This window comes from Tursiops truncatus, chromosome 2 (assembly GCF_011762595.2).
Source record: "Tursiops truncatus isolate mTurTru1 chromosome 2, mTurTru1.mat.Y, whole genome shotgun sequence".
NCBI lineage: Eukaryota > Metazoa > Chordata > Mammalia > Artiodactyla > Delphinidae > Tursiops > Tursiops truncatus.
The window spans coordinates 42,671,245-42,693,664 of NC_047035.1; the positions used below are offsets into that span (position 1 = coordinate 42,671,245).

The window sequence follows — 22,420 nt, forward strand, 5'->3', positions numbered from 1 at the left end:
TATACACAGAAAATCCTAAAGATGCCACCAGAAAACCACTAGAGCTCATCGATGAATTTGGTAAAGTTTCAGGATACAAAATTAACATATAGAAACCTGTTGCATTCCTATACACTAACAACAAAATATCAGAAAGAGAAATTAAGGAAACAATCTCATTTACCATCACATCAAAAAGAATAAAATATCTAGTTCTTTTCTTTAGTTCTTCGCAGAACTAAAAGAAAAAATTTTTAATTTGTATGGAAACACAAAAGACCCCGAATAGCCAAAACAATCTTAAGAAAGAAGAATGGAGCTGGAGGAATCATACTCCTTGTCTTCAGACTATACTACAAAGCTGCAGTAATCAAAACAGTATGGTGCTGGCACAAAAACAGACATATAAATCAATGGAACAGGAAAGAAAGCCTATGCGCCTATAGTCAATTAATCTATGACAAAGGAGGCAAGAATATACAATGGAGAAAAGATAGTCTCTCCAATAAGTGGTGCTGAGGAAAACTGGACAGCTGCATGTAAATGAGTGAAATTAAAACATTCTCTAACACCATACACAAAAATAAACTCAAAATGGATTAAAGACCTAAATGTAAGACTGGATACTATAAAACTCCTAGCAGAAAACATAGGCAGAACATTCTTTGACACAAATTGCAGCAACATCTTTTTGAATCCATCTCCTAAAATAATGGAATTGAAACAAAAATAAAGAAATGTGACCTAATTATACTTAAAAGACTTTGCACAGCAAAGTAAACCATAAACAAAATGAAAAGACAACCTACAGAATGGGAGAAAATATTTGCAAACAATGTAACCAACAAGGGATTGATTTCCAAAATATACAAACAACTCATGCAGCTCAATATCAGAAAAACAAACAGGGTTTCCCTGGTGGCGCAGTGGTTGAGAGTCCGCCTGCCGATGCAAGGGACACGGGTTCGTGCCCCGGTCCGGGAAGATCCCACATGCCATGGAGCGGCTTGGCCCATGAGCCATGGCCGTTGATCCTGCGCGTCCGGAGCCTGTGCTCCGCAACGGGAGAGGCCACAACAGTGAGAGGCCCACATATCGCAAAAACAAACAAACAAACAAACAAACAAAAACCCAATCAAAAAATAGGCAGGAGACCTAAATAGACATTTCTCCAAAGAAGACATACAGATGGCCAATAGGCACATGAAAAGATGCTCAACATCGCTAATTACTAGAGAAATGCAAATCAAAACTACAATGAGGTATCATCTCACACTGGTCAGAATGGCCATCATCAAAACGTCTACAAACAATAAATGCCGGAGAGGGTGTGGAGAAAAGGGAAACATCCTACATTGTTAGTGGGAATGTAAATTGGTGCAGCCACTATGGAGAACAGCATGGAGGTTCCTTAAAAAACTAAAAATAGAGTTACCATATGATCCAGCAATCCAACTCCCAGACATGTATCTGGAAAAGATGAAAACTCTAATTCGAAAGATACATGCATCCCAATGTTCATAGCAGCACTATTTGCAATAGCCAAGACAAGGAAGTAACCTAAATGTCCATCGACAGATGAATGGATAAAGAAGGTGTGGTATATACAATGGAATATTACCCAGCCATAAAAAGGATGAAATATTGACATCTGCAGCAACATGGATGGACCTAGAGATTATCATACTAAGTGAAATAAGTCAGACAAAGACAAAATGATACCATTTATATGTGGAATCTAAAAAAAATGATACAATATGAACTTATTTACAAAACAAAAATAGACTCAAAGACATAGAAAACAAACTTATGGTTACTGACAGGGAAAGTGAGTGGGGAAGGGACAAATTAGGAGTTTGGGATTAACAGATACACACTACTATATATAAAATAGATAAGCAACAAGGACCTACTGTATAGCACACAGAACTATATCCAATATCTTATAATAACCTATAATGGAAAATAATCTGAAAAAGAATATAAAGTATATATATAAACTATATATATAGTATAACTGAATCACTTTCGTCTACGCTTGAAACTAACACAACTTTGTAAATCAACTATACTTCAATTAAAGAAAAAAGAAGCAGGTGGAATAAACATATTTAATCACAATAATTAAAATCATTTAAAATGCTTTTGCTAAAATTAAGAAACATCTTTCCTAAACAGACAAAGTCCTGAAAACCAGAAACTGGGGCGGGGGGTGGGTAATGTTTAAAACGAAGCAGCACTTAGAAACATTTCGGCAGCTTTCGTATATCAGAGACTTGTAAGCGAACATCAAAACCAAATTATGATCCACAGAACAGCATTTTTCTTCTTCTTGTTTAATGGGAACTATTACAAGCAGACATGGCTAAAAGGCCATAGCAAAGAAAAATAGGTTCTAAAGTGAAACCTAGAGCATTTCAGTAACCAAATATCTGAGTGAAGCTTGAGGAGCTGTGACATAAGAAGAAACACGTGTGGACACATTTCTGAGTTTCCACAGGTTCTTGAATCTTCTATCTTCAGTGAGAAAAAACACTCAGACTCTAAGTTTCCCCGACAATGGGTCCTACTAGAAGTTTAAGGAATTCTAAATTGCTCTTCAGTAATTCTCAACCTTGAGTGCACATTAAAATCATCTGGGAAGGTCTTTTTTCTTTTTTCATACCAATGCCTGGGTCCCACTCTGATCAATTAGATCAGAATCCCTGGATATGGAAACCAGGCATTTTTAAAGCTCCCAGAGGTTCTACTGTACAGCCAGGGCTGAGACTCACCAGAAAAATGCTGAGAAAAGTCAAGGATGACTATAGTTACTGTGTTTGAATTTTAGTTGTCACAGAAAAAATTTTTCAGAGAGATAAATGTCTTTGCTAATGCTAGGCTGCCCTTCTTCTTATATGCTTACTGTCCAGTGTAGGATGCTTATTAAACCCCTCAAGATAATGACATCCACCATTAATTGAGCACTTATGTGGTGCCAGGCACCATGGTGGGTGCTACCCCCAACACAATTGATAATCCCCAGTATCCTGCAAACCAGGTATTAAACCCATTTACCCAGGCAGCTGTGAAGGAGGGGTTTATTTGCCCCATCACAGACCAAGGTGAAGAAACTGGAATTAGAACATACATGTGTCTGATTACAAAGCCATGTTTTATTTTCTTTTAATTTTATGTATTTACACTTTTAAAGTTAATCCAATCACATTTCAGAGGTTTATACACTATAAAGATTTATAAGGTGTACATGTAAGGTATATAAAAATCCACAGTAAATACAGTCATACCTAACTCCTGTCACTCAACCTCTCTATCACCTAGCCACTCAGTCTCCCCCCCTGGAGACCAAGTTAGCTGTTTTTTGTCTATCCTTCCAAAGATATTTAATGGATACATAAGCAAATATGTGTATGTAAGCATATGTGTATATACATGCCATATATTTGGATTCCTCCCACCTCATTTTAAATGATGGTAGCATAATTCATACACTATATTGCACATGGCCTTTTTCACTTTAACAATATATCTCAGATATGTGGTATATATATATGTATAATGGAATATTACTCCGCCATAAAAAAAAGAAACATTGTCATTTGCAGTAACATGGACAGACCTAGAGATTATTATGCTTAATGAAATAAGCGAGACAAGACAAATACTGTATGACACCAATTATATGTGTAATCTAAAAAATAATACAAATGAATGTATATATAAAAGAGAAACAGAATAACCTTGAGCAACTTAATTTCATAACTAAGTACAGATAATTATATCTGTAGAATAAATTTTTAGATGTCAAAAGTTATGCCCTTTCCACTATTCTACGCTGCCTCAGGATTCTAAGAAATAACACAGACTCATGATGATATCCATTTAAATTATTTTATTTTAAAATGTCACCTAAATACCCAAATTACACTTTTCATTTTAATAAAAAATTAAAAATTGTTTTTCTGAATATGTTGAAGGACCAAAAGGGTCTGAGAGATAGTTTTATGCCAGAGAAAAATGACCTCAAAACCAGCAGCACAAATACTGTACTGGCTCTCACTTTACATTCAGAAGGTATCTGTTCCCGAGGACTCTGTGTCCCCCTGGACAGTGCTGATGCTCAGAGACTGAGAGCGGTCCTCCAGGTTCACTGAGGCTGGTGTCACGGACATCTTGGCAGGTGATGTCTGCGAAGTGAAGAGTGGAACTGCTTTACCACCTGTAAAAAGGAGAAACTCCTTCAGCTAAACAAGTGTACCCGGGTATTTACATGCCTTAAATTTTCCTAAATAATATTGGGGATCAAAAAAGGATTGCATTTGTGATAATTTCTTTTCTCAAGGTGCTCAGAACTTGTCACAGAGGTAAAATACACCCTCCTTTCCACTTCCACCCCTGAACAATTAAGAAACAACATTTTAGAAGTATATGTTATGATCTGAATGTTTATGTCTCCCCAAAATTCATATGTTGAAATCCTAATGCCTAGTGTGGTGGTATTAAGAAGTGTGGCCTTTGGGAGGTGCTTAGATCATGAGGATGGAGCCCTCATGAATGAGAGTAGTGCCTTTATGAAAGAGGCCCCAGAGAGTTTGCTAGCCCCTTCGACCATGCTAGTCCTTCGACCATGTGAGGACACAGGAATCAGGAAGAGGTACCTTGATTCTGGATGCCCAGCCTCCAGACTGTGAGAAATAAATTTCTGTTGTTTAAAAGCCACTCAGTCTATAGCATTTTGTTATAGTAGCCTGAATAGACTAAGATGGTATACAAGTGCCCAAAGCTGTGGTACAGATGATAAATGCTAGGTAAGACCAAGTCAGGGAGGCAGTTTGAAATGAAGAATTCATTAATATGTTTAAAAAAACCCAGAGTTGACTACATATATATATCTATCTGCATATACCCTAATTCACTCCTCTAAGTTTAAAAAGCACATTGCCTAAGAGCATAAAGAATGCCAACTTGGTACTATTTAAGACCACAAAAATCCTCATTTCAAATTTCATGTACTTACCATATACACATAATAATAAGCATCTTAAAAGTAAATTATCCTAAATAATCTTAAAGACATCTCTGAGTCAAGAGTCATAGTAATTTTTCTAAAACTCCTTTATACTTTTAAAATAGTTGCCACAGTAATAAAGTGAAATTTTCCATCAAGTTTTTATAGGGACCACAGTAAAAGTAGTCAGTTTTGGAGATTCAATGATGACTCAATCACAGCTGTTCAAGATGATCAAAATACTTGTAAAAGAAAAATTCCTTTCATATTAGGAAGTCTAACAAACACTATTTTAATATACCGTTCCTTTTTGTTACTTGTATCAATTTATTTTTAATGAAAGAGGAAAGGGAAATAAGATTTCGTATAATTATAGCAGTAGTACAAACTATAATGCAACAGCATAATCCTTTAAGAAGAAAGCAATTATTATATCAATTTAAATAGAACAAATATTTTAAATAGGAAAAGACTTGTTGAAATTTAGCTCTGTCAGGATATGATAAAAACTAAAATTAAGAAACATTGTTTATAAACTTATGGTTTATTCAGTACTTGTAGTCTCTGTGTCTGGAATGATACCAAACACATTTTAAATGCTGAAAAAATATATATTAAATAAACATTCAAGGGACTTCCCTGGTGGGGCAGCGGTTAAGAATCTGCCTGCCAATTCAGGGGACGTGGGTTTGAGCCCTGGTGCGGGAAGATCCCACGTGTCGTGGAGCAACTAAGCCCATGCGCCACAACTACTGAACCTGTGCTCTAGAGCCCGCAAGCCACAACTGCTGAAGCCCGCGCACCTAGAGCCCGTGCTCTGCAACAAGAGAAGCCACCGCACTGAGAAGCCAGCACACCACAACAAAGAGTAGCCCCCGCTTGCTGCAACTAGAGAAAGTCTGAGCGCAGCAGCAAAGACCCAACGCAGCCAAAAATAAAAATAAATTTAAAAAAGAAATAAATTAAAAAAAAAGAAACAATAAGAACTTCTTTTAAAAAATCTTCATAGGGGCTTCCCTGGTGGCGCAGTGGTTGAGAGTCCGCCTGCCGATGCAGGGGACACGGGTTCGTGCCCCGGTCTGGGAAGATCCCACGTGCCACGGAGGGGCTGGGCCCGTGAGCCATGGCCGCTGAGCCTGCGCGTCCGGAGCCTGTGCTCCGCAACGGGAGAGGCCATAACAGTGAGAGGCCCGCGTACCGCAAAAAAAAAAAACCTTCATAGGACATAAGCATTGTTTAAATATTCTGACATTTTACAAAGCCATGATGCAGAATATACAAAATAAACAAGAGAAGTATCCAAGATCAGAGCTTACCTCGTCAATAAAGTAAAAACCAATACAGGCTATAACTAAGGCTTGAGAGCAAAATTAATTTTCAACCTGTACAATTAAATGTTATCTTCCCCCGATTAAGAAAAATTCCATTCCTTGCATTACTTACATATCTGTCAAAAACTACACTGATGCCAGATATTCTTCTTTTCTTTGTTATCCAGTTTCACAAAACTGCTTTACATGTGCCTTTATTTTCTACTCTGCACATTAAATTACTGATTAAATTGTTCAGTGATGTAACAAGAGCTATAACTATTTTTTATTTTGGACCTTGAAGAAGTTTCCAAGTCTCAAGGAACATATTAAATTCAATTATTGTAAAGTTATGCTATTTCTTATAGTTACTGCCTTAGATTTATACAGCAATTAAAATTTTGCAAAGATCTTTTGCCCATCATATTATCTCATCCTAACAGTAATTCTGAGAGGCAGACAAGGTAAAGGTAACTGAGGCACAGAGATGTCAGAGAGGGCTTTTCTGAAAGCATATGCTCACTAACTAAACATCTATACAAGCCTACTGTATGTGTGGAGCTAAGATGGTGTAGAGAAGATGATACACAGGTGAAAAAGAAATAGTCCTCATCTTCAAGAAGCTTAAAACCTAGCAGTGGAGATAAACATGTAGAGGAATACTTGGTTTAAATTAGGTGGAAGTAGCAGGTGAGATAGGACTTAAAAGATGTGGAAGGCAATGAAGAAAAAGAGGACAACAAAATAAATGATGACAGAAATAAGAGAAGGACAAAGAAAGGTGAATAAAGAGAAAATAGAGGAACACAAAAGGAAAGTGTTAGATAAGTAGGAAGAGACCCAAGAATGAAGAGTCACACAAGGTAAGAGTCACACAAGGTTTTCAAAAGAGGCTAGTATAATTCACCTAATTCGTAATTGGTAGAGCTGAGACTACAACTCATTGCTTTTTGCCTGATACCAAATACCTTAATTATCCACATAAAAAATTAGTACTTTTAAAGGTTGTTGAGGGAAATTCCATTTTAGTAGTGGTATGTAATGGTAGGGGCAGCTAAGGAGAGGAGCAGTGATGAAGTTTCAAGCACAAGTCCCTTTATGATCAGTCAAGTCTGGGGTCCAAATGAGATCTATTGTTCAGTCACCTGGGAATGGTCCCATCAAGACTGTCAGTGTGAGGTTTTCATGTGGGAAGGAGTAAAAGAGGAAGGGGGAGGAACAGAGCATGGATTCCATAATAGGGCAGGACTAGGCTCATCCATTTGTTAACTCAATAAATATCAACTGAGCACCTATGTGCCAGGCACTGTTCTAGACTCTGGAGATTTCGGCAGTGAAGAAAACAAAGGCTCTAATCTCATTGACATCATATCCCAGCTGGATGTGAAGGGCAAATGACAAGTAAGGAAACAAACATATATTATGTCAGGCAGTGATGAGTGCTATAATGAAAAATAGGTAAGGGGTATGAGGGAGAATGAGTGATAAGGGACTTTTGGAAAGTTACATAACTTCTCTAAACCGTCATTTCCTCATCTACAAAATAAAGGTAAGAGTACCTACCTCAGAGGGTTTTATGCGGATTAAATGGGATAATGCATATAAAGTGTTTTGAATAGTGCTGGCAAATCAAAAGCACTTAACAGATTAGCACTTACTTTTATGGAACTGGAAAGAAATTATCCTAAGAGGCAATGACCCTCAGAGTGGGCTGCAAAAGGCAGTCGACTTAGGAGAGAGGGATAAGAATGTGTCACTGAAATACACTAAGAAAAAACTCCCACAGCTTTAGAAGGCCTCCAAATAATTAGGCTACGTTTAACTCTAGTAACTGAGTTTTTTTTGGTTGTTTTTTTTTTGCGGTACGCGGGCCCCTCACTGTTGTGGTCTCTCCTGTTGCGGAGCACAGGCTCCGGACGCGCAGGCTCAGCGGCCATGGCTCACGGGCCCAGCCGCTCCGCGGCATGTGGGATCTTCCCAGACCGGGGCACGAACCCGTGTCCCCTGCATCAGCAGGCAGACTCTCAACCACTGCGCCACCAGGGAAGCCCTAGTAACTGAGTTTTAATCAATGAGTTATATCAATAAAATACATCACCTTATCTAAAGGTGTTTGTTAATGTACATTTTGGAAAGGTTTTTTGAAGCGCTCATTTACACAAGCTAAACAGTCACAGTTTTAGAGCTTTAAAAGAGAACTTTTTAGACTGGAAACGTTTTTCAAAAGCATCACTGTTAACAGGCAAAAAGAGTCACATTCATATGCAGTTATGGTCCTCACAGAGTTTAATTTGTTTTTAAAGAAAAGACATAATATCTTAATAAATCATCATTAAAGCAAACATAAATTTTCTACCTATATTAAATGTAGTTTGATGCTTTCAAAGTTTGACTTTTTAACTTTCCACAGTCATGTCATTACTCTATGATGTAATTGTTTCAACAGCTGTTTTCAGATTTGTTTTTAAAAAAGGGAGATTATTCCTTGATTCTGTGGGTAGGCAGTACGTCATTTAACCTGGCATGCATTTAAGCAGGAGATGTCACTGAGCGAGACCATGTATTTGAAGCATCCTAAGTCGTATTTGTAAAACTCTTTAGGCATTTGAAATTCAATTTTTTTGCTTTAAAAATATTTAAAATTCATAAAGAAATTTTGTTTTCTATTCTTTGATTGTAAGACTAAGGAACAGAAAATCTAAAACTAATTTATTCTAAGTAATAAAGTAATAATACAAGATTTTTTATGTCCATTTAAGAATTTGCCTGTATATCACATGTGTATTTTTAAAAATACATATACAAAACTTTCTAAAAGCTTTTTAGGTTTAGATAATCCATTTCATCAGCAGGTTTTAGATTCTGACTCTAATCTTCAAACAGTTGGTAACCCATTATTATGTCTCTGTTATTTGCAAACTGAGAGGAATCCAAACAGAGTATTCTCTCCTAAAACAACAGGAGACAAGCAGAGAAAAGAAGTAAAAAATTCCTCAGTAACTTCACAGAAGAATGCAGCACTGCACACTCCCTACTCAGATTCAGTAACTGCACATGGCATAAGCCACATAAACTTATGGGATTCTTCTATGAGTTGACGAATAGATAGTATAGTGACTTTAAATTGCCTGGATTTGGGTATTTCTACATGCAGATCAAGATGAGTTTCTTATACACTGCACATTTAAAAATAAAATTAAAAAGGAAACAAAGGTAATAATCTTTAATCAAGTACCCGAAGGATCTGAATCCAGAGTCCATGGATGGGTGACCCAGGATCTATTTGTGAATACCCTGAAACCATATGCAAATTATTTTCATATAAGTACAGTTTGGAAAGGAGACAGGTAGTCATAGCTATCAATGTCTCTAAGGGGTCTGCGGACCCTAAATACTCAAGAACATGTGCAGATGAATTACACTCTCAGTTGTTTTCCCAGCCGTAGTGGTGAAATACAGGGGTTCCTCTCCTGTTAACTGCGGATGCCTTATTCTCTGAAGGCAATGTTACTGCAGCACATAGGAGACTGCACTGTAATTATTTATGTGTCTGTCACTTCCACTGGACAATATATTCCTTAAGAGCATGGACTGCAACTTACACTCATTGTCTTCCGAGTGACTAGTACAGTAGGTACACACTAAGTATCTGTGACCTTATCTCTTGTATTACTGTTATTTGCTTGTGGGTCTGTTGCTCCTGTTAAATGTGCCCCATGAGGACAACAACTTTGTCTTGTTTACGTCTGCATTCTACAAAGTTGTAGCATAATGCTAGGTACACACTGGGCCTTAAAATGATTGCTGAACCAAACTGATTTGTTTCTACCTAGAGAGTCTGTGGTTCCTTATGGCTACCAGCTTGCTTAGACTCATCCAGTCTTTAAAATCAACCCTGAGTTCCAGCAAAACAGTTGCTTCCCAGATGTCTATGAAAATGTTACAGTATTTCAGCTGTGTTTTACTGAGTTCTTGAAGCATTTTTTCCTGTCCACCGTGGGTTCATCTACTCTTGCTTAAATTCCTTGTTTAAGCAGCTGCTAAACTCTCCTACTGTATTCAATTCTCCTCACATACTTAACCCAGCCCTACAGATTTTGCAACATCATAGCTTCAGTGCTTGAGAACAAATACTACAAGCCTTGATGAAGAAGATGCCTGGTCATTTGATGTTAAGTATATAGTATGTAAAATGAGATTTGCCTCCGCTTTACAGAATTAGTCAGTATTAAACATTTCTTTCCTTACTTTCATGTTTAAAAGAGTGATTTAAAATGTTACTATAATCTCATCCCAAAATGTGTTTTAGAAATAAACACCCTATTACATTTTTTAAGTTTACTATTGCTTCTGTTTTTTAAGTGAGTTGACAAATGCTTATTTTAAAATTTATAATTTAAGATAAAAATACAGCAGTTCCTATAGGAAGAATAAATGTATTGGCACCTGTAAAAACAAGTCCAAATCTTTTTTTCTCCAAAAAGCAATAGTTAACGTGAAAGATTTGTTTCTTCTTATGCCAGGTTCCAGCTGCTTCACTTTGTTTAAAACTGACTTCAAAGTTTAAACAGTGTCCTGTCCCAACAAATAACCTCCCCCAGATGGAATTATCTCGAGTACTAGCCTCAGTGCTCTGAATACCACACCTGCAGCCTTTTAATTCAACATTTTATAAACTTTCCAAAAGGAAATGATAGATTTTTTTTTGTCTCCTAACTTTTGGAGAGTTGAGTTTAGTGCATGAAGGGAGTTCTATACCTGGAGTAAGTTTATAGATATTTTAAAAGAATAAAAAGTTGGAATTATTTTCTCTACTGTGTTGATTATTATGAGAGAAAGAAAGAAGGAAATGAAAAAAATCTGAAACTTTTAAAGTAAAAAATCTTACCTGTAAATACGGATGCTAGGTACAGATTGGGCTCAATTTGTGTCCGATCCATATCACCTGGTGAAGCTACAGTTAAAAAATTTTTTTCATAAGAAAATCAGTTAAGCATAGAAATAATCATGATTCATTCCTGCTATTAAAAAAAAAAACAAAACCCACAAACCAAATGCACTCCCACAGTTATTTTCATAAAACCAGGCAAACAGAAGCCTGACCTTGTGGCCTTAATATAAAGAAGGAAGTTAAACAGCTGAATTTTAATGACCGCCAATAGAATAATACTTTAACCTAATAGATTATTATCTTTATGCATCGAAGATTAGGGAAAGGGGGAAACCAAGGATCATGAAAGAATTTGCATAATTATTTGTATTTAAAAAGAGAAACTCATGGGCCATTTCTTCCAAGGCTAAAAGTTTTCACAGATTCTCTTACTTAAGGATTTAATCATTATAAAAAAAAGTTTAGAATTTCCCTTCTCCCTAGGCCAGCCTGGGGCATATTGCCCAACACAATCCATGTGAAAAAAACAGTAAAGTTGTCAGGGAGCACAGAAGAACACTACCCTGTTAAACCAAAGCCAAATTTTAATATTGAAATGAAATAGGCTGGGGAAAAACTCTTTTTATAGCTAGAGAATTATAAAGCCGAGAAAAGTTAAATAACTGAAGAGAGAAACCTGTGGTACATATAGTTCTCAGGCCAAAAAGATACACTGGGTGCCTAAGGCATATGCCCCAGTTGATGGCATGCTGTTAACCTCTGCTCTGAAATATAGTCAGTTACTGTTAATAACCACTGTTATTCAGAATGATTCAGAAAAAATTTACAGTATGGTATAATCAGTATTTTCTGATTTTCTCTAAGATAAAAATCAGTAATCTCTCAAGCTTCCTTTATTTCACGAAAATTTCAGGTGGATTTGAAAGAAGATAATTAAATGAAAGTGATTTTAAGCATTACATAGTTCACTAAGCCAAGCAATATATTCCCACTGGTGACAAACATTCATGTTAAACTATTGTAGTTACGCTGTAGGAAACACATATTGAAATGTTAAAAAATTAAATGCATAACAGTTTGTACCTCTTAATCCCTTACACCTATGTTGCCCCTCCCCTCTCCCCAATGGTAACCACCAGTTTGTTCTCTGTATCTGTGAGTCTGTTTCTTTTTCGTTATATTCACAAGTTTGTTGTATTTTTTAGATTCCACATATAAGTCATATCATACAGTATTTGTCTTTCTCTGTCTGACTTATTTCACTTAGCATAATACCCTCCAAGTCCGTCCATGTGGTTGCAAATGGCAAAATTTCATTCTTTTTTATGGCTGGGTAGTATTACACTCTGTGTGTGTGTGTGTGTGTGTGTGTGTGTGTGTGTGTGTGTACACACCACATCTTTTTTATCCATTCATCTGCTGAGGTACAAACTATTATGTATAAAATAAGCTACAATGGTATATTTTACAACACAAGGAATATAGCCAATATTTTATAACTATAAATACAGTATTACCTTTAAAAATTGTAAATCACTATATTGTACACCTGTAACATAATATTGTACGTCAACTATACTTCAATAAAAAACTTAAAGGCAATACAGATCAATGAAGAAAAATTAAAGCTTAAAAAGTACAGTTTTAGAAGAAAATATAATTTTATAAGGGTGAATTTGTAGGTGAATACAAATTACTTATACACTGATAATCTGAAAATTGACCCAAATTGAGCATCTGATTTTGATAGTTTCTAAAAAAAAATCTTTAAATACATTTTTTAAATCTTTAAAAGCATTAAAAGTGCTTATTATGATGTTACTATTAGACACTATCTACATTCACTTCCCCCTCTGCCTTTAAGTTTCTGAGTGTTAGCAGTGAGAGAAGTCACTGCTAGGCACCTTTCAGATTCTATATAGCACCTACAGTACAAACATGGAAGCAGAGGTATCAGTACCACTGCAGGGGTCCCCTCCACTGAAGAACCATTTGTTTGTAGCAAGTAAATTAAATGACAGTCTTCTCTGAGGTGGTTGCCTGGAAGCCCAGAATTCAAACTAATCTATTGTATTATAGTAAGAAATAAGCAACAGCATCCCTTTCAGACTAAACAAAACTGGGTGGAAACTAAGAAAAAGAAAAAGAAAACCTACCTTAGGTCTAGCTAGGGTTCAATTAAAAAATTTTTTTAAAATACCTTTTATGTGTCCATCCTTATTATACTAGGTGCTGTGAAGGCCACAAAGAGTAAGACATTTTGTCTCAATCCTCCTTAACTGGAGGACTTCCCTGGTGGCACAGTGGTTAAGAATCCACCTGCCAATGCAGGGGACACGAGTTCAATCCCGGGTCCGGGAAGATCCCACATGCCATGGAGCAACTAAGCCCGTGCACCACAACTACTGAGCCTGCGCTCTAGAGCCTGCAAGCCACAACTACTAAGCCCATGCACAGCAACTACTGAAGTTCACATGCTCTAGGGCCCGTGTGCCGCAACTACTGAGCCTGAGTGCTGCAACTACTGAATCCCGTGCACCTAGAGCCTGTGCTCTGCAACAAGAGAAGCCACCGCAATGAGAAGCCTGCACACCACAACAAAGAGTAGCTCCCGCTCACCACAACTAGAGAAAGTGTGCGTGCGGCAACGAAGACCCAACGCAGCCAAAAAATAAATAAATAAATAAAAAGTTAATAAAGAAGGTGCTAAATAGTGTACCCAGATACTTTGGAAAAAAGAGCTGTGATACCTTTTTCAAACCAGTGATTTTCAACAGAGGGTTGGGGTAGGAGAAGTGAAAGTCTGAATCACTTCTGGGGCTTTCTCAAACCAACAAGAGCTCCCTTCTATTCTGACAGGCTCACACTCCAATGGGGATGTATCCCCCAGAGGGAGTTGCTGCTACAATGGAACACTCTTCTAAATTCATAATAACTAAATGGGAATTTTATACACTCCATTTTTTTTCAATAAAAAATGGAGAATGTTTTCTCTAATATTCAGGTCCTTTGCTTAATAAAAACATTTTCTTGAAACTTTCAAAAGCAGCTTATTTTTGCTTTATTAAAAAATGAATTTTAACTAAAAAAAATAACAACTATTTCATTAGTCCAAACCAAGTAAATGTTAGTCATCTCTTTACAGCCAACAAAAAGCTAAATTATTAGTAAAATTGTCTAAATTAAAATAACATACAAAATCTGTTATTTTTTTTAAAGGAATGTCTCCAATAAGCCACTTCATAGGCTGAAGTAAAATTACTGCAATGCCAGATTTCCTTAAAGGACAAGAAAATAAATGGTTCCCTCCATTATCTTTCTTCATTTTCCCTAAGATGCTTACTTCAGTTCTTTGTATATAGTTGTTCAAGAAATATCCAGCTGACCAATGTTTCTGAAAACTTTATATGGAATGGATATAATACTCTATGATCTTTTATAGATCATTTTCTAGAAAAAATTGCTTTTTTTCTGTTCATTCTATACTGTGGTATGCAAGATAAAAAAATTTTTTGGCAAGTAAATAACAACCAGACACTCTTATTAGAGAGACAGCTGTAAGCTCGAGGCTAAAAGCACAGACTTAGAAGCTAAGCTACCTGAATGCAAATCACAGTGCCAACCACTGTGAGACCTGGGAGAAATACCACACTCCGTGAAGTATCACCACTTTGTGCTTCTATTTCCTCTTCTAGCTCATAGGTTTCTTATGATCATTAACCGGAACGATATATATAAATAACTTAGAGCAGTGCCTACAGAGGCACTCAATAAATGGTAGTTGTATTATTATTTAACCTACGATTATTTTCTAACTTTTTCCAATTGACAAAAAATTGATCTCATTAAGGCAATCTTTTCAAAATATATTTTGACAGGGAGACTTTTGGTTTAAGATCACATATTACAGCAGTAGAACTATAAGGGATCTCAGAGATGATCTTATCCTTACTAATAAGGAAATCGTGATTCAGGAAGTTTCACTGACAAAGAAATCAATGTCACAAATTAGTAGTAGGAACTAAAAACCCATAGTAAACAGTTCTTTCCCCACCACCCAACATTTTCACACTCTTCTACCAAGATGTATCTTCAGATATTGAGACCTATAAGAATAATCAGAAATTATCTGTTCTACTTTTTAAAAATTGTCAAGGAAGGAAATATATAGTATGTTGAAGAGCATAGCCTTTGATTTCAGAATTGGACTTGGTTTGATTCCTAGCTCTATCATTTATTAGCTGTGTAACCTTGGGCAAAATATGTAACCTCTCTGAGTCTCAGGTTCCTCAAATATGAAATGAGACGACTATTACCTACCTAATTGGACTGATTAAGGATCTTAGCAGAGTGCATCACATAAAGGAAGTAAACATAATAGCAGCTATTACATATTGTCATTGCTGTTATTATAACCATAAACAAAACTCTCCTGTACCAAAACTGGGGGAGAATCTTTATCTCTACAATGATTTCTCCTAATAGTCAAAAAAAAAAAAAGGCCACCATGTCAATATCAGAGTTGACTATTCTCATTTTTTCCTGTAGCTGCCTCATAACTGTCACTTGCTGGTGATAGGGTTTACTGGAAGTGTGAATACTGTGCTCTGCAGGTGAGGATTAAGGTAGCAAACACAACTTCCACCATGGCCAATGTGCTTTGAAAACTGCTTATCAAGTTTGTTGGTTCTTACACTTCCTCATCCCGCTGTTCAAAATTGAGCAAACATAATACTCACTGGTATTTAAGTGAAAGAATGAGAAGAGAAAATTTCTAAATATTTTATCTATAAATTTCTATTAACATTTCTGTGGAAATTCTGAGTGGATAATATTGACTAAAAATTGAGTCATAAATTACCTATGAATATAATTTAGCCTTTTACCTTTATCACAAAAGGCAAATGTGTTAACCTTTATTTAAATGTTTAAAAGTACCACAAAATAAAAACAAATGATCTTAGATTTGGAAATAGAATCCAAGGCTGGGAAAGCAGGGATACTGCTGAAAAAGCTTTAAATGAGGGCACACCAACGGTACCGGGATTGTACCACTTGTACACTATGCTTCTTCCAAACACTCACCGTATTTCAGTACTTTAACTTATTTTAAATGGTCATTCAAAATCTTGTAGCTATATGGTGCCAATTTGAAAGTAACCATGCTGTATTTCAAAAAGTGGTATTTAAAAGGATAGGAATCTGGGCTTTATGTTCTACTCTTGTATTTAAAAAATTTTTATTTTTGGTTGAAAATTTATCTTCTGCTCTGTAATACTATCTTTAGTAAGAATCACTAGTATAGCAATACTTAAAGCTGTAAATCATTATATTATTGTTTTAAACAAATTCTTTATGTATTTAAGAAAACCATGTAGTACTACAGGACTGTTAACTGCAAAACAAGGATATAAAGATGAAGGCCTCCAAAACATGAATTTTTTTAACCCAAAAACAAGAGTTTTTAAATGAGTGACATCCAGAATTTGAAACAAATGTAATAAGGAGAAATCTACAATTAGTAACATTCAGAATAGCTGGTGCTTTTATACTAATTTGAGTTCACTGAAGGAACAAAAAAGGGAATATTATTAAAGTAGTTAAATATATATAGAAGAAGTTAACACTTTTGAAACAAATAAGTTACTCATTGGCTGCATATCTAATAGGTATACAACTCTTGTCAATAATAGGATTTTCAGAAATAGTATCTTGGCAGCATAAAAGCTTATATTCAAATGCCAGGAAACTGATTAGTAATTCAGAAAATAGATGACCCACCTAACCTGAATGCAGACATGATTTATTTGAATAATGTACACTCAATTATTAAGGCTCATTAAAAACCATTTAAGTGCTTGAATGTATTGCTGTGTAGTGTAATGACAAAGAGAGTTCCTGCCTTTCAGGGGCAGGAATGTCTAGAGAGACATTCCAGCATTAAAATGTGGTTGAGAACGGAGAGACGATGTTTTAGTAGACAACTTTATCTACAGGGTGCTTCCTGTTGGTTGAACAGCCTATGACACAGCTACTAAAACAAATTCCCCTCAGATAATCCTTTATAAAAACATGCCATAATGGTTTGAAAACTAAAAGAATCTTAAAAATTACAATAGGTTTGCCTTGTGAAAGAAGCCATACATTCTGTACGATTTCATTTATTTAAAGTACAAAAACAAGAGAACTAATCTATGCTGCTAGAAGTGAGAATAGTGATTATCCTTTCGGAGGTGGAAGCTGTGTCTGAAAGGGAAAGTGAGGGGCTTTGGGGGTGCTGGCAATATTGTTTCTTGAGCTACATATGGGCTTTACAAGTGTGCTCAGTTTTTGAAAATTCTTTCAGCTGTACACTTATATGTACTTTTCTGTATGTATATTATACTTCCAGAAAAACTTGAGGTTGAAAAAAAAACCCAATAGGTTAGTTTCATCAATTAAAAGATGATTCCCTTAGGGGCTTCCCTGGTGGCGCAGTGGTTGGGAGTCCGCCTGCCGATGCAGGGGACACGGGCTCGTGCCCACATGCTGTGGAGCGGCTAGGCCCGTGAGCCATGGCCGCTGAGCCTGTGCGTCCGGAGCCTGTGCTCGTCAGTGGGAGAGGCCACAACAGTGAGAGGCCCGTGTATCACACACACACACAAAAAAGATGATTCCCATATAGTTTTAAACTGCTTTTCCAATGAATGAAAATGCCAAATAACTAACAGTACTAGGTAGGCTTTTACATCAAGTTAACATCAGCAGCAGGCCACACTGCTGACTAAAGACAAATTCCTTCCTATTTCTTTTCTTAAAATCTTGAAAAACCTGTAAGCTGAAATTATTCAGAAGCAGAAGGTGAGTTTTTGCTTTTGTCGCTGTTGCTTTAGTTTGACTCTCACAAGTCTAGTTTGACTTACTACTTAGGATGCTTGATGTTCACAACAATCACCCACTCAATTTACTTGAAAGCACAAACCAATCTCAGTTTAACTAATCTTGAAGGCATTTCTAAAAGCATTTCTAAAATATTAATACATTCTGGGACTTCCCTGGTGGTGCAGTGGATAAGACTCTGCGCTCCCAATGCAGGGGGCCCGGGTTCAATCCCTGGTCAGGTAACTAGATCCCACATGTATGCCGCAGCTAAGAGTTCACATGCCACAACTCAGGAGCTGGCAAGCCACAACTAAGGAGCCTGCCTGCCGCAACTAAGACCCGGTGCAACCAAATAAATAAATATTTAAAAAAATATTAAAACATCCTGTAAAAGCCACTTAATTCCTTATTTTGGATACAAAAAAAATCCTTGTTGCTTCAGTTTATGTCTATAAAGCAATGATATCATAACTACATTTAAACTCAACTATAACTCTTACTCAATAGTAATTCATATAACTTTAATTACGTGAGGCCACAGATTGTTATAGAACGTCACTATTATCACATTCTTATAAATGATATTTGATAACTAACAAAGCTGAAGGCAAAGTAGGTCCCTAATATAGTTACTTAACAGTTTGAATCTAAGAGCTTCTATAATTTACACACAGAAAATCCATTTTCCGAGATGGAAATTCTAATATGAAAACCTCTCTCAAGTTCTGGCCTGTGACTATAGCTAAAAATACAGTGTATTATTTGTGTAGTCTTTACAGTGGATTTTGCCATATCTAGTCATTCCTAACTAAATTTGGAAACAAAAATTAAATGTGACATAGTGACCAGTTCACGTCCCTCAAGGCCAGACCTGGTAACTTTTGAAAAAGAATGAAAGAATGAAAAATGAGCTTTCAAATACAGGAAGCCACTAGAAAATAAGAACAACACTATTCCATATCCTAAAATTAGAGCTTTAAAGACTTTCTGTTGACTAGTAAGTTTCGCGGTGAGGGGGCAGGCAGGCAAGGGGGAATTTCTGCTCAGTGTACACACGACACCAAGGGGAATAAGGGCCAGTCCAAGTTCTATGTTACCATTACTCTGGGTAATAGTTCCAAGCTGTGAGGCACAGCTGTATGGGCCCTGCCAGCAAGGCCATCGCAGCATGCTTTGATAGCATGGGGCCCTGAAGTGTCAGGATATAGAGAAGGCAGCAGTTGTTGGCTGTGAAAACAGTCTGATACAAACCAGATGGGAACTTACTAGATGGGCAACACAAAGGAAAACAATTGGCTCATTCAACAAAGTCAGGCCCCTGCCCCAGAGAATTCACAGAAGACAATAACAGTCACCCAGAGTTGATGCAAACAAGAAACGGCCATGTGGTTACAGTTTAAAGAATTGTTTTTCCTCAGACTAAACGAAGTTTTGCTTTCTAATTCTTGTATTCATTAACTGTAGTTTGGTGTACAGGGCTTTTTGCCAAAGAAAAACATTTCATTTATACAATATATGTTTTTGTGACACCAAGAGAAATATATGGCGGCATAGAAATTTTATGCTGCTTCCTGTAAAGTGTTATGAACATAGGTTAAGCTATTTCAAGAAATTGGCAAATTTAGAAAATGATTTATCAGGCTGACACAGTAATTAGAAAATAGCCAACATAATATTTCCATGACTTCCTAAGTCTGATTTGTTTTAACGTAGGCAGAATAACACAAAGGCAGTAATCACAGACTTTCGGAACTACACTTCTACCTACGTGATTTTTTTCTGACTTTATTAGATGGGACAGTATTATTGCAATTATATTCACAGGAAAAAAGTGCCAGTGTTCTCCATAACCTTACTACCTGAGTCTCATCACACTAAAAAGTACCTGTCCATCTTAAGTTGACAATATAACAGAGATTAACAATTAGATTCTAAGATAACTTTTGGCAATAACATTTCACTTAAAGACTTTGTATGTATATATTCCACAACAGAGCTGTTTGTTCTGCTATTTTAAAAGATAGTAAATAGCATTCTAGCTTAAAATGATTCACAGGTAACTGCATCTTTTTCCATTGGAAATCCCAGCACAACCTGGGCCTCTGCATTTACTACTAATTTAAAAACACACCCAAGGGACTTCCCTGGTGGTCCGGCAGTTAAGACTCCGCACTTCCAATGCAGGGGGCCCGGGTTTGATCCCTGGTCAGGGAACTCGATCCTGCATGCCACAACTAAGAGTCCACATGCTGCAACTAAAACGCGGCACAGCCAAATAAATAAATATTTAGGGGGAAAAAACCACACGCACACCCCAAGAAAGCCTTATATTTGTAATCACTATTCTTAGGTGATGAATAAGGAGCCCATCAAAGAAACTCTGAAAATAAGAGCATTTTTCATGTACGTATTTGAACATATTTTATAATTAAGTAAACTGTTTTGTTTCGTACTTTCATAATAAACACATTGGTTTCTTAAAAGAGAAGACATGTATCTGTGGAACTGTGAAAATTACCGTGGTACTTGAAACACAACTCAGGTTTCCCAATTTGCATTTGCTGCACTATCCAGATTATTTTCATTGACTCTTCCCACCCTAAAAACTGAGGCTGAACACGTGAACACACCCTTCCTCAGTCTTCCTAATCTTAATAAATGGCACTATCATTTGCCCAGTAAGTTTCAGACCAGAAATCTAGGAGTAATTAATCCTTGACTCTGCTTTCAATTACATTCCACATCTAATCTGCTTTAATAAGTAATTTTTGAAATAACGTTATTCCTCAGCTTTATCAGGTATATGCCATCAGTACACAGCCTGAACCTGACCACTGTGACACCTCCACTAGGGCACAAGCCACCATCACCTCTCATGTGTAATACTGCAACGGTCTTCCAGTTGATCTCCCTGCTTCCATGACTGTCTCCCTATGGTCTGTTCTCCACCTAGAAGCCAGGGGGAACCTTTTAAAAATGTAAATTAGAGTTTGTCATTCCCCAGCTCAAATCCTCCATAGGCTTTTCATCACACTCAGAATGAAATCCAAATTCCTTCCCAGAGTCTGCAGGGCTCGACAGGACCTGCCTACATCTCCTATCTCATTTCCTACCACAGTTCCCTTGCACACTCCCCTCCAGCCACACTGGCCTTCTTGCTGTTCCTTGGGCACAACAAGTTCATTCCCACCTTAAAACCTTCATTCTTCCTACTTTTTCTAGATGAAATACTCTTCCCCAAATGTCTACAAGTTTTCTCCTTCCCTTCATTCTATATGGAAATGCCATTCCTACAGAGAGGACTTCCCTAACCACATGATCTAAAGGAACAAACCACTTACTTTGCTTCCTTCACTATTCATCCCTGCTTTATGTTTTTTTAAATTGATACTAGTAGAAATATTAATACAAATTGACATAGACATTATTTTTAAAATAAATAAAGCAATACCTTTTAAAAATGTTTTGCTTTTTATTTGGAAAGAATTTCATACTTAAGAGAAAAATTACAAGAATAGTATAAAGAACACCTTTTTTCACTTACCCAGATTCACAATTGTTAACTTCTTCCCCATGTTTTAGATTGGTGTGATATTTCCCTGTAACTACATTCAGGTTATATACTCAGATATCCCATCCGGAGGCACACAGTATTCATCTGTTCCTCTATGGCGATACTAATTTTGATCATCGATTCTGGGTACTGTCCTATGTTTTCCCTTTATACTAAATGAACCAATCTATGAGGAGATACTTTAAGACCATGCAAATATCCTGCTCTTTATTAAAATTTCCCTCTACATTTAGCATTCATTGATGACCTTTGCCCCATCTAATCTTTACTAGGATGGTTACAAAATGCTGACTTTCCAACATTAGTAGTCACTCTACATTTGCCCGTTGACACCTGGCATTCTTCTGTAAACCTTTTATGTTTTTTCACAACACTTAACATCATCTGAAATTGCTGTAAATTAATTTACTTTTTTCTATGATGGACACAAGTATGTAAGCTCTGTGAAAGCAAGGATTTCAACTAGTATGTTCACCACAGTATCCCCAAGGTTTGGAACAGCACCCAGCACATAGCAACTACTCAAGAATGAATAGAAAAAGGAAGAAAACTGTTAACAAGGCCCTTGCACTAGATGGGAGAATAAGACTACCTAATACATTTGATCCAATAAACATTTACTGGGAACCTACCATTTAGGGTGCTGTGCTAGAGAGCAGGTGGTGCAGAGATGAATGAAACAAGGCCATTGTCTCTAAGAAATTTACTTTCTAGAGAAGGAGAGGCTATAAGAAAATAATCCTACAAGGTATGATGCAAGGGCTAAAAGTGAAGTATATACCAAATACTACGGGCCC

The 22,420-nt window shown here is 36.6% G+C and overlaps 1 protein-coding gene across 6 annotated transcripts in view; it reads right to left on the reverse strand.

Moving 5' to 3' along the window:
- Nucleotides 1-3,856: 3,856 nt before the first annotated feature.
- Nucleotides 3,857-22,420, reverse strand: part of KIAA0586 (KIAA0586 ortholog) — a 109,487-nt gene continuing 90,923 nt past the window's right edge. For 5 of the 6 annotated variants that reach the window (XM_019923375.3, XM_019923367.3, XM_019923383.3 and 2 more), the window contains 2 exons: nt 11,186-11,251; nt 3,857-4,198 (listed from right to left, as the gene is read on the reverse strand). In XM_019923375.3, coding sequence (XP_019778934.1) covers nt 4,047-4,198; nt 11,186-11,251 — 218 coding nt within the window. In that variant the 3' untranslated portion in view covers nt 3,857-4,046. The remainder of the gene's footprint in view (nt 4,199-11,185; nt 11,252-22,420) is intronic. The other variant, XM_033851093.2, reaches the window with a different exon arrangement.